The 13,202-nt window shown below is 34.0% G+C and overlaps 1 protein-coding gene across 1 annotated transcript in view; it reads left to right on the top strand.

Annotated features, from left to right (window-relative positions):
• The window catches only part of FAT4 (FAT atypical cadherin 4), a 157,915-nt gene that overhangs the window by 79,533 nt on the left and 65,180 nt on the right, over positions 1–13,202 (top strand). The window contains exons 4-6 of the mRNA XM_015246090.3: positions 535–885; positions 6,898–7,820; positions 8,632–8,806. Of these exons, the coding sequence (XP_015101576.2) occupies positions 535–885; positions 6,898–7,820; positions 8,632–8,806 (1,449 nt within the window). The remainder of the gene's footprint in view (positions 1–534; positions 886–6,897; positions 7,821–8,631; positions 8,807–13,202) is intronic.

Here is a 13,202-nt window from a genome sequence, read left to right as displayed (position 1 = left end):
CATTTATACAAGACTACTTCCCACTGCAGTCTTTTCCCCAAGATGAATTGTGTATGTCTTCCATGAAATTCCCATCACATTTACGTCTTGCCTTAATTATAGCAATGGCCATATGAGCTGTCAAGTGGTAGCCCCTCAGCACAAGTCTTGGTTACTGCTTGGAATCCCCAGTTCCTGACATTAGCAATGGGCCCCAATATATGTTTACTGAACTCATCAATGTGTTTATGAATTGGTAGTGCCAGATGGAAAAATAATGTTAGAAGTAATGTTAATTCCTCAGAGTATTTTCACTGCAACATACATATGATCTAGTGGACACCTAATATGCTACCTACTTTGTTACTATTTGGTAATATTGGTATCAGCGTTAATGTAGAAATCTACAAAATGTTGTGTTCATTATACTTTCATACTGCTTCTCTAGTTAAAATATTTAACTATACAAATAATTTTTTGGTGTCATATATATTCTTTTAGCAATACTCACTCTATCCCATTAATTTTAGACTATGAATTTATTCTTTTTGATAGGTTCTTTGGTAGCAGCTATTTTAGCTACAGATGATGACTCTGGTGTGAATGGAGAAATTACATATATTGTGAATGAAGATGATGAAGATGGCATTTTTTTCCTGAATCCAGTTACTGGAGTCTTTAATTTGACTCGAATGTTAGATTATGAAGCACAACAATATTATATCCTCACGGTTCGAGCTGAAGACGGTGGGGGACAATTTACTACCATCAGGGTTTATTTCAATATACTAGATATAAATGATAACCCACCTATTTTCAGCTTGAATTCATATAGCACATCTTTAATGGAGAATCTACCTCTAGAATCTACTGTTCTTGTGTTTAATGTTACTGACGCAGATGATGGTATGTACTTTATTTTGTATACTTAAACTTTATTTAAAATGTCATCAGATTTATATCGTATTTATTTACTGTATGCAGCTATCACAAAATTGCATTTTGTAAATATAGGTCCAAAGTCAAGGAATAGTTTTATAATTTAACCATGGAGGATTAAAATATTAAGTATTTTATTAGTTAAATGTTTATTTATAATAGTTACACAGCATGCATTGTTATCATCTTTTAAACTTTATCTTCCTTTTTTCTCCCTAAATGTGTGACACTATTGCAGTTTAGTAATGTGGAAGTCATGAAATAGACTTTTCGATATTTTGTCAGATAAATAAAAATATTTGCTTATGCATATTCTTTTAACATAAAAAGGATAAAATTTGGATGTAAAAGAAAAACCAGAGTCTCAAAAAATACTTAAGAATTCATAATTGGTTTTATATTTTTGACTGAAAATTGCTCATAGTATCTTAGTAAGCTTTCATGCTTTGACTCAAAGGGCAGTCTCAGATCTCTTTTAACTTATGCTATATAATCAAGTTGAGATTTTTACATTAAATCTAAACTTTAGTGTTTTATTTTTATTTATTGCAAAAGCATTTGACAAGCTTTATTTTAAAATATGAATCTCCTGGACTTTCTTCTAAGATCTATTTTGGAAATACACATATCAGATAATACAACCATAGAGACAGCATTGTACAGATTATCATTCTTTAACTAAACTAGAAAGTTAATACCTTGTTTTCCCTTCCGTTGGATGCAGTGAAATGCTCTTTCGTTTGAGAAAACAAGAGACAGTATTTAAAAAGGAAATAAGTCCCTAGCCCAAGGATATGTCTCATGACATAGACATATCAACCTTAATTTAGAATTTCCTGGTTCTTGCTGACTTGAATGATTTGTATAATCTCAGAATACCTTTCTGTTCTATACTTAGTTTCCTTCCAGGATTGTCTAGAATTGCCACTTAGAAACATATGAGAGGCAAAAAGCACAATATTTTATGTATCTTTCAATTCACAAAATTAGAAATGATTTCTTTAGAGTTTATTAAGTGCATTTTAAAGTTTCCACTCTTATTTAAGCACAGTTAATATTAGACACACATTTGTCAAGTATAGCCGTCCCTCAGTATCTGCAGAGGACTGGTTCCAGGACCCCTGCTGATATCCAAATCTAAGACGCTCAAGTCCCTGATATAAAATGGTGTTCTATTTGCATATAACTCAAAACACCCTCCTGTCTACTTTAAATCTCTAGATCACTTATAATACTTAATACAATGTATATGCTATGTAAATAGTTGCTAGTGCTTGGGAAATTTAAGTTTTGCATTTTGGAACTTTCTGGAATCTTTTTTTTCCCCAAATATTTTTGATCTGCATTGGTTGAATCTGTGGATGCAGAACCAGCAAATATGATGAGCCAACTGTACTTAGTGTGTACCCAGTCCTAGCCTAAGAACGTTGTATAATCTTATTCATGTATGTGAGTCCAGCTTTGAGATTGGCTCCAATTAGACATTTATATACAACTGAGATTAATCTCTGCTTTAACTTGATTTCTCTATTATTATAAACTTAATTAGTCTGCCTGATCCCTGGAGATATATATATTTTATTTGTCCATGTGGCTGGTCCTGACTTTTCTGTGGTAAAGAATTATCTGCCAGGCTTCTTTGTGATTTACTTATTATGTATTAGAGAGGGCCCATTGTATCACAAGATTACTTGCAGCTCTAGAATAAATTTCACTTATCTTTACACCTTAAAATGTAGACAATGGGGAAAATAGCAAATAAGAAACTTTGTGCAACCTCCTGGAATATTTCAATCACGTATATGCACAGAAATATATCAACCATTGACTTCAGGCTACTTTTTATGGATTTTTTTCCTTTAATTGTTTGACGTAAAAATTTCAAGCAACATTTTTCCATTGTTTTCAGTTTTGAATAGTTTTATCAGTGTAATTTCCTGTACCTTGACCTAAAATGTAGGACACAGTTTCTATTCTCTCTGAATTTCAAGGATAATGATAAGACTGAATAAGGGTAACCTTCTTTGTTTAAAATTGCCAACTCAGTTACACTAAATAGTTCTGAATGTATTTCACAGTGTTATTTAGACATTTTTTAACTAACAAGTTCATTTTAATCTCTGATCAAGAGTTTTTAGATGAGATAATATTGTTATCTGAAATGAAGGTATTTTATGAAAATAAATTTAACATTTTATCTGTATCTAGAATCTCTGAGTTTAACTAAAATTTTAGATTACATAATCACTTAATAAGAATAAAGCAAATATTTATATTTCACTGTGTTCACAACATTAAGTAGCATATGCATTAATCTCAAGGATTTCATGCATACAACTAAGAAAGTGTTACATTGAGGCAAACTATTATAAATTAAAGTTTCATAGAAATACTCTGGCTTTGATAATTATTTCATTATCCTAGGAATGAATTTGTATATTCTTCAAAATACTGGGGAGTCATAGAGTGTTTTGAGAAGAAAGCAATTCTAATTATTGCCGAAAAAATTTACTTATATATGGTAGGTACACAAGGCAGATCATTTGACCTGTGAATGGGCTTCATATTCTAGTGACCTGAAGACCTTGTTGGAACTGCTTCATAAACATTAATGCTATCTGGAAACATTCCATGTGTTACAGCTGCGTGATAAGTTGACAAGTACCAGTTCATCATAGAAATAATCAGCATTTATGGATTGTGAATAAATGTACGCATTTCATTACAGAACTACATACCCATAGTTATGTGCTATATTTCCTGGAACTAAATTATTCTCAAGACTGGGGTCGGGGGGAACCAACACAACCACACACACACAATAAAACTGCCAGAAAGAATCATGTAACTAAACCACTTTTAGAACATTGAATGCAAATGGTTAGAAATAATGCACTGTTTTGAGTTTAAAGATCTAGTGGGCTATAAAAGGCTACTAAATTCAAGTCCCAATACTTATGAATAAACTACAGAATGTTAAAATAATATATTTACTGATTTATGATTTGGCTATTTGACGCAAGGAGCAGAGAGACAAAAAATGGCCTGAGCTCTCCATTTTTCAGTGTAGTATAAAGGTTCAGGGAGAATTTTGAGTTTCAATACGTCTACCTGTATTTTCTAGACATAGAGTGCATGCCCAGAGACACTTAGACTTGACAGGAAAGAAAAGTCCTTTTCTTTACAGTAAGGCCAATATAGATGGTTCTGTATTTGTAGCAGTAAGGTTTCAGTTCCTGAGATGAGAGCTATTTCTTAGATGACGCTGCAATATTCTCTGCAAAAATAGCTATATTTCTATGTGCATTTTCTCAAAGATAATGATTGCTATCATCAGTTCACTTTAATGTTATTACCTGATATATTTGTCATTATGAATTTGAATATAAAATCAAATTTTTCTTGTTTTCATAATTCTAATTAAAGTTAACATATATTATTTCCTCCACTCAACTATCCTATCAAACTTTTTCCCTAAAAAATAGGCTGTTCTGCTGTTTACAGCAAGGCTATAAAATCTTGGTTTTATGTTCTCTTTTTGCCTCTGCAAGTTAACTGTTTACACCAGGAAGTAGCATACACAGTGGACCAAGGGTGTCCATCCTTGATTTAATTGCTTGCATTCTGGCTGATTTATGTAGAAATGCTAGGCCATCACTTTGTAGTCAAGTGTAGTTTTGTCAGCGTTTTTAATTTCTTTTGATCTTGGGCATGAAAGATTTCATATACTTGCATAGAACTAAATTTTATATCTTTGTTGTTTAATAATATTTTTATCCAGATGTCTTCATAACTTTTTCTCAATAATAATTGTATCTGAATTTATGCCTCAATATTTACTGATGGATTTAGCCATGGAAAATGCATAAAATTTCCTTAGGGAGGAATTCTATTTTAAATATATCTATTTATATAGATATATCTATTTAAATATATAATACGTATTTTAAAATCTAATTACTTTCTCTAAGTAATATATCCATCTATTGCACCAGTTGATAAAACTTTTTTTTTGCATCAGTTGGTGGAACTTTTCTTGCTCCAAACCTGTGGAATTTTAAGTCAAAGAGTTAAAGTAGGCTGTTGACCTTGTTCTAGCCAGATCTTAAAATTCTCTTTATCTCCTGCTGGTGAATTGACCTGTGGCCTCCATTAGCTTTATTTATTCATATTTTTCCTGATCCTCAGAGTCCTAAGTATTTTGAACTTTATAACCTCTGCTTTGTTCTCTTGTGAATAGTCTTAAATAAACTACAAAGATTAAAAGCCACAACTCTTAATGAGGAGAAAAATCCTACCTTTTCAAAGCTCAACTCAGTCCTTGTTTATCCTTTAAATTTTTGTGAATAAGTCAGGGCCTGAAAGTTATCTCCATAAATATTTTTCTCTACATCAACATATAGACAAAGGACATTAGATAAGAGACTATCAAATCACAGGAAAATAATAATTTCATCATTTTTTAAAACAAGAACAGGCAGGCTCTGCCTGGTAGAAAAGGAAATCCGACTACTCAGTTGAAAATTACCTTTATAAGGAACGTGATGAGTTCCAAGAAAAGACAAAATTTAACTCAATTATTCACAGAATCATGAGAAAGAGTATTTTTCAAGAAAAAAGAGGTAATGGGTGACCAAATTATGCTAGAAGACTTTTGGCAAAGAGTCACCATCCTTTCTGACCTGAATAGCTAAAATTAACTTCAGAAATTTAGGAGCTATTTGTGAACAGTTTATTATGTTACTCTATAGATTTTCCCCAACAAAAGAGCCCAGAGGATAGCATCTTTATTAAGGATGGATTATCTAGATATACAATATGTTTCTTAGAAATTCTTATAATATTCCGTGATTTCCCAACATCTTTATGATAAAATATTAAAATATACATGGAATTGTGGACCAGTGAAGGAAACACTATCCTGGGGCAGAAGATATTTTTCTATCTGTTTGCACTGCTTATCTGCTGTTTACCTTTAAATTCTTATTTATTTAGGAGGGAGGTAGTAATTAGGTTTACTTATTTTTAGAGGAGGTACTGGGGATTGAACCCAGGACCTTGTGCCTGCTAAGCATGTGCCCTAGCACTTGAGCTGTACCCTCCACCCACTACCTTTAAATTCTTTACGAAAACAATAGGGTGGTCTATTCTACACATCATCTTTGTTAGATAAAAATCTCTGCAATCCTTTTCTGAAATGAGGATTTATAGAAGATTTTTTAAAATTAAAATGTGACACATGTGCCTGGGAAAAACAGATAAACTATAATCTAAAAATAGCTTAATAATAAGGGAAGCCTTTATATTTGTATCCTTTCATGTGTAATTTTACTGCGAACATTTTCTTCAAAAAGTACTAAACACAGTAAATATACATAATAAAATTTTGCAGAGAATTATTTTCTCAAAGGCCATTAGCCAGATGCTTAATCGGAATTAAAAAGTATTTATTGGTTCTGACAAGAAATGTAAAAGCAGACTTAAAGCATCCATGACTAATGCCATACATCAGAAAGTTTTATTACCCTTCTCTGAAAATTGGTGTCGGCCTCAATAAATTACTAAAGTTATAAATGTTTGGCTAATCGTATAGAGTGTGGCACTGTTAACGTTGAATTCTCAGGAATTACGTGACAGAAATAAGGAAATGTACAGGAAAATATCCGCTCTCTGGAATATTGTTTTTCTCTTTACTTTTGTAATTTCACATTTCAACACCCTAGTCAATAGCAGGCAGTATATAGATCATTTGTTCACCAGATTGTAAACATCTTTTCAGATCAAAAGCTAACAAGAAAAGAATTATGGGCTATGTATTATTACTTACAAAGAAAATTAACTGCAGCTAAATCATCCATAAGGTGTCTTTGGAGGCATCATATATCAAATATGCAGTTTCATTTTATAAAATTTTTGGTGCAGTTTAGTTTGCAATCAGCACATGTTTAAGAGGATTTCATTTTTTCCCTTCCATTGCAGGCATCAACTCCCATTTGGCTTATAGCATTGCTTCTGGTGATAGCCTTGGGCAATTCACGGTTGACAAGAATGGCATACTGAAAGTCCTCAAAGCTTTGGATAGGGAAAGTCAGTCCTTCTATAACCTGGTTGTTCAGGTGCATGACCTGCCACAACTTCCAGCCTCCAGATTCACAAGCACTGCTCAAGTCTCCATTATTTTGTTGGATGTAAATGATAACCCACCAACATTTCTTTCCCCGAAATTGACATACATTCCGGAAAACACACCTATTGATACTGTTGTTTTCAAAGCACAAGCCACGGACCCAGACAGCGGCCCAAACAGCTATATTGAATACACCCTACTGAACCCTTTGGGAAACAAGTTCAGTATTGGGACCATTGATGGTGAAGTGAGGCTCACTGGAGAGCTGGATAGAGAAGAGGTCTCTAATTATACTCTAACGGTGGTGGCTACAGACAAAGGGCAACCATCTCTCTCTTCATCTACAGAGGTTGTGGTCATGGTACTTGACATCAATGATAACAACCCTGTTTTTGCACAGGCCATGTATAAGGTGGAGATTAACGAAAATACACTTACTGGAACAGATATCACACAAGTATCGGCAGCAGATAGAGACGAAGGTACCAATGGACAGGTTCGTTATGGCATCATTGGTGGTAATGCCAATCAGGAATTTCGGATCGATTCTGTCACCGGTGCCATCACTGTGGCTAAGCCTTTGGATAGAGAGAAGACCCCTAATTACCTTTTAACTGTTCAAGCAACAGATCGGGGCAGCACCCCCAGGACTGATACCTCCACTGTCAGCATTGTCCTGCTGGATATTAATGATTTTGTTCCTGTATTTGAACTATCTCCATATTCTGTAAATGTCCCTGAGAATTTAGGGGCACTACCCAGAACAATTCTTCAGGTCAGTATATTTAAATAAAATAAATATTGTGTTCATTATAAGATGTCTAATTTAATTATAATGTTCATACTACTCCCACCCTCTTCCTTAGTCTCACCCATAAATAATGCTTACTTGCAGATATAGCAAATCTTTATTTTTATATATATATATGTATATATATATATAATTGAAGTATAAATTATATAATTATAGTTTATATATATAATTGAATACATATATATAATTGAATTATATATATTTATACATATATATATATATGAAGTAGGTTTACAATGTTGTGTCAATTTCTGATACAGCAAATCTTGAAAAAGACAGGTTTACAAAAAATTATACCTAAGAACCTCGTGATTTCCTTGTAGATTATATATTGCATTTCAGTTACATTCTTTTGTTTTTACTCGTGTTCCACACATTTATGTATTTGTGTACGTTTGACTTTTGTTTCACTATGACTGTAATATCTGCACATAGTAAGAAAATAAAATGATGTAAAAGTTTGAAAACTGTTACAAATGTTGTTCTCCCTTCCACTCTTTATATATCTAACTACCTGAATGAAACTGTGGTTAAAAATTTTTTGTGAAGCCTTCCAAACATGCCATGTATTCATTTGACACCTAGTTTTGCACAGATAATACATTGTACTATTTTAATTTTTTGTACTTGAAACTTACAAACATGTCTCTGAAACCTTTTAATATTGGTACACATGGCTCTACCGCATTATTTTTAATGATACATTTTATTTCACGGCGGACATTTTGTTAGCTGTACTCACATTCATGACGTGTGTTGTTTTCTCCTGAAGGTGGTGGCAAGAGATGATGATCAAGGTTCTAACAGCAAACTCTCGTATGTTCTGTTTGGTGGTAATGAAGACAACGCTTTTACTCTCTCAGCTAGTGGAGAACTTCAAGTAACACAGAGCTTGGATCGTGAAACGAAAGAGCATTTTGTCTTATTGATCACAGCTACAGATTCAGGTAAGTCTGTACTAACCTTGTTTGGCTGTGAAGAATTTCTTCACAACGTGTGAATGAAAGTATTTTTGTCTACCATTAAATTAAACAGTTGTTGAAATCTACTAATGTTTGCAACTCACACTGTATCTGTATCATTTGTAGAGCATACGTCACTTTATGAAATTTACAGGTAAGTGGTAAAGGTCTAAGCTTATTTCAAACAAAGCTCTATTTCTGTAAGGCAGAATGTATCCCTGCCTGGCAGGCCACCCCGGTGCCTCTGGGGGTGACTTGATGCTCTACCACGTGAGCCACAGGGCATTTCGAGTACTTCAGCTTTGAAAACATCCAGATGGTTCTGATTGGTCTGGAGATAAGAGAGTGGGTCCTGAGTTCTACTTCATCAGCTCTCAAAATTGTGAGTAGTTGTAATATGCATTTGATGAAGCCCCACAGAGCTCCAAAAAGAGTGTCAGTGAGAGCCAGGGTTCTCACTGAGGTGGCAGGGGAGTGGACTACCACAGAAACGCTCATTAGCTTTCAGTGTTTGGAAAGAGCAATCACATAAAATTGTATAACATGTAGCACAAAATAAAATCTATTTAAAAAGGTAATGTTACTGCTGACCACTCTTTGTTTGGCGTATATTGACTCTATGCCTAAGTATTGAACACTTCTAATTTAAAACTGAAACAACTAATAATGTGTTAAAGAATCTCTAGGCCTTGAAGAAAATAGGTGTTGCTTAAATATTTGTTGAATTAATGAAATAATGAATCATTGATTTCCAAAAGTGTCAGAGAATTATGAAACATTGCCCTTATGTAACATTCATTTATAAAATTGTCACAACTTAGTATTTTAAGTATTGGAGACTGTAGAAATCTTGACAATTTTTTAAAAATTTGTTAAAATTGTTTTAAACCAAGGCAGATTTGTTGGAACCTCAAATGACTGAAGATTTTTATATATGTATATTCACGTAGACATGTGGATACTGACATTGAAAAACAATTCTGAATTTTCAAATGAGCTGTTTTTACTGAGGTTGAAAAGTTTTTGATGAATGTAATATATTGATACTTTTGTTGTATATGACCAACTTCATATGTATATGACACTTTCAGGTCACCACTTCTCGTTAAAAAGGAGATTTTTAGATTAAGAGTAATTATAAATTTAGGTTACATATTCAGATGATAGTGCCACTGTTAATTAATTGAGGTGGCACTGTCTATGTATTATTTGCCATTTACTTTTGGGAGTGTAATCATCTGAGACTACTGCTTTATGAAAGAAAGCACTATTTTCTGTATATTTTTTTAATGCGTGTCAAAGACCATGTTACACTTCATGCAAGCTATAAAATCCCAAAGAATGATGAACAGAATGCAGTGTGCTCACCACATAAAACTTAAAGCAAGTTGATCCAAAACATGTTTCACTATGCATGCAAGACAGTATTGTGCTTTTTGCTCAGGAAGTAAGCGTTTTCATGTGAAAAATACAGTCACTACCATATGCTCAAATCAATCTAGTATCTCAAGAGTCACCTGGAGAGAAGAGAGGTTGAAATGGAATAGAAACTGGTTGAGAGTCAGATATTTAGAATCTATATTTTACTACAAAAACACCCTAGTCTCAGCTTTCCTCTCCAGTTACTGGAAATATGCAGTCAATTCTAGGCACGCACAGAAACAGAGTGTTTGTGGAGGTGATACGGGGGGAGGAGGACCAAAGACCAGGAATCTTGTCTCTAAGGCATCAGTCACTGTTAAGATTCGCTGTACAGACCATGTGTCACACATAGGTCATCCCAGAGTGGGGAGCAGATTCTGACTGTGAGAATCAAGGGTGCAGTGCAGGGTGACCCAGGATGGGCAGGTAATAACTCACAGAAGTTCTCCATCAGAGGATTTGTACTTTGGAACATTCTAAGTCAAAAGCCATGGCAGAGAAAGAATGTAACCATGTAAACAGAGTCTCTGTTTTCAATCCAATAATCCTGAGAATTTAACAATCTTTTTGTATACCTATGAAGCCAAAGGTGAAGGGGAAGAGAATGGTTGTTTTTTTTGATTTTTGGCTATCTGAGTGTTGCAGTTCACCAGGTTTTACAGATATTAATCCATTTCTACACATTCCTTTTCTTTAGTATCTCAAAGACTTAGGCATTTTTCTTTCCACTGTACTTTCTGTAAACCCAGGCTCAGAGTGGTTAAGTAATTTGCCCAGGATTACACAGCCAAGATGTAGCAGAGTTGGATTTAGACCCTAGCATATCTGACTTCCAACTAAAGTGTACACTGAAGGTTCTAATGTGAAGGTAAAGTAAAAGTTGAAAAATATATTTGTTTCCAAAATTCTTTTATTTACAAAGTAAACCCAGTAATATTCTATTACTATAATGATAAAATCTTTGAATTTGAATTGATCTTGATTTGAATTCTGGTTCCATCATCATCTTATTCCTGATTCAAGCAAAATGTATTATCTCAATCTCAGTAACTTTCTCAGTGGGAGTTTATTACAAGGTTTAATTGATACAACATATGTTAAATTGCTAAATATGCCTAACACATAGTATGTATAATGATTCTAACAAGAACTGGGATCCGTGCACTTAAAACATTTTAAAATTCTTAGGAATATTTGCCTTGCTCCTTACTCCATAAGTATTATAGAGCCTGTTAGGAGGAACTTTCACAAGGAGGAGCGTTGATGTTAAACCAGTGCAAGAACCATGGCTGGGTTCCAGGGAGCCAAACTATGTGCATTCCTGATGCCATCAGTCTCCATCTTGGGGAAAATTGGGGATTTATAATTCTTAATATAAAGACAAAGAATGGAAATGTAAGTTTAATTTCTATGAAGGACTGTTGCCATTAAATGGAAAATGTGAAAACCAAGTGTATATATATTTGAGATAGGAGAGTTCTGAGTTACAGAGAGTGAAAATTCAGGTTATCAGTGAAATAAAAATATTTAGAAGTTTGTTATTCAGAGTCTTAAATATGGTGCTAGGGAGCATAGTGGGAGGCATAAATGAGACTCAGTGGCTCTGGTACCTCAGTCACAATATTTTGACAGTCCTGGAAATTAGAGAACTGATTGAACTTTGCCCTAAAGCACATATTTTTATGAAGGCATTTTTTTCTTTTTTTTTTTTTTTTTGAGTTGCCCTGAAGTGGATGGGTGTTCCTGAGGCCACTGGAGTAGAAGTATTCAATTAGGGTCTGAAGGTCGTTTAATATGGCTCACGCACAAAACAATCAGAAATTGTGAGGGAAATTGGAATAGACGATCTTAAAATTATTAAAATTCTTTTGTGGCCACAATTTTACATTAAGTTCCTCTGTACACTTTTGGTATCGTGCATATCCACTATTACAGAAGAATATGAGAGTTTTAGATATCCAGCTTCAGAATCTGCAGTGTAAGCCTGTATCCCAGGAATGCAGTCTCTGATGAAAGGTTTAAAATACGTATTCACGGCTATGATTTAGAAGTCAAATTGGTAGATGACACGAGAAAATTAAGAAAAATATGGCAGCCTTTAGGTCCCAGATGCCATGTTATTCTCAAATTTGCAGAGTTCTAAGAATTGGGAAAATATCAAAGTGTTCTAAACAAGAAAACACATTTGACAGTTTTATTCCTTCGCTCACAAATCACTTTTGCTTTGCTCTTTTTAAGTTCTTACCTGATGGCGGCCCAAAGATGGGTCAACTTTGGCAGTGTGACAGCAATTGAAGCAGCAGCTTTTTTTATCAGCAAACCTCTAAATCTTTGAATGTTTTGGGGGAGAAACTATTAGCATTCCAGCCTGACCGTATTTTTATTTACTGACTTGCATGGTTATAGAGCAGCACATCTGGAAACTCTCTAACTACTCCTGTCTACTGCTTGAAATGAGCCACAACCACACAGATCATCTGTGTGTGGGGCTGAATGCTACATCGTTACATAACAAGACTGTAACAGAGTATAATAATTCTAACTTTTTTTTTCTATAGGATTTACTTACCAAAGATTCATTTAATGAGTTGAGACTACAACTTACTTCAAGATGGTATTTTGTTTAATTCTGTATTGTTCATTGTTGTTTCTTCTGGAAATATACACTGTACCATGTAGAAACTCCTCCGAGGCTGAGGCTTCACCTAGATACGTTAATGCAGGTGCTGCAGAGAACCCAGCTCAATGTGATTCCTTCTAAGAGGGGAGCTGGCCCTAAAGCGATTAATGTCCTTCGCTTGCTTTGGAATTGTGTTCCCAAGTACACTTCCTTAGAAGAGTTTTCCTTATTGTCTTCCCATAAGTGCAATAAGTAAAACAATATGTTCTTAATATAGTAAGTAGCAGGAAATTATCAGGGAACCTAGAGCAGTACACTTTCAAAAATTAATCTTGAGAA

Source organism: Vicugna pacos, chromosome 2 (assembly GCF_048564905.1).
Source record: "Vicugna pacos chromosome 2, VicPac4, whole genome shotgun sequence".
In the NCBI taxonomy this organism is placed as follows: Eukaryota; Metazoa; Chordata; class Mammalia; order Artiodactyla; family Camelidae; genus Vicugna; species Vicugna pacos.
Note: the sequence above shows the minus strand (reverse complement) of the source record. Positions and strands in the feature narration are given on the sequence as shown.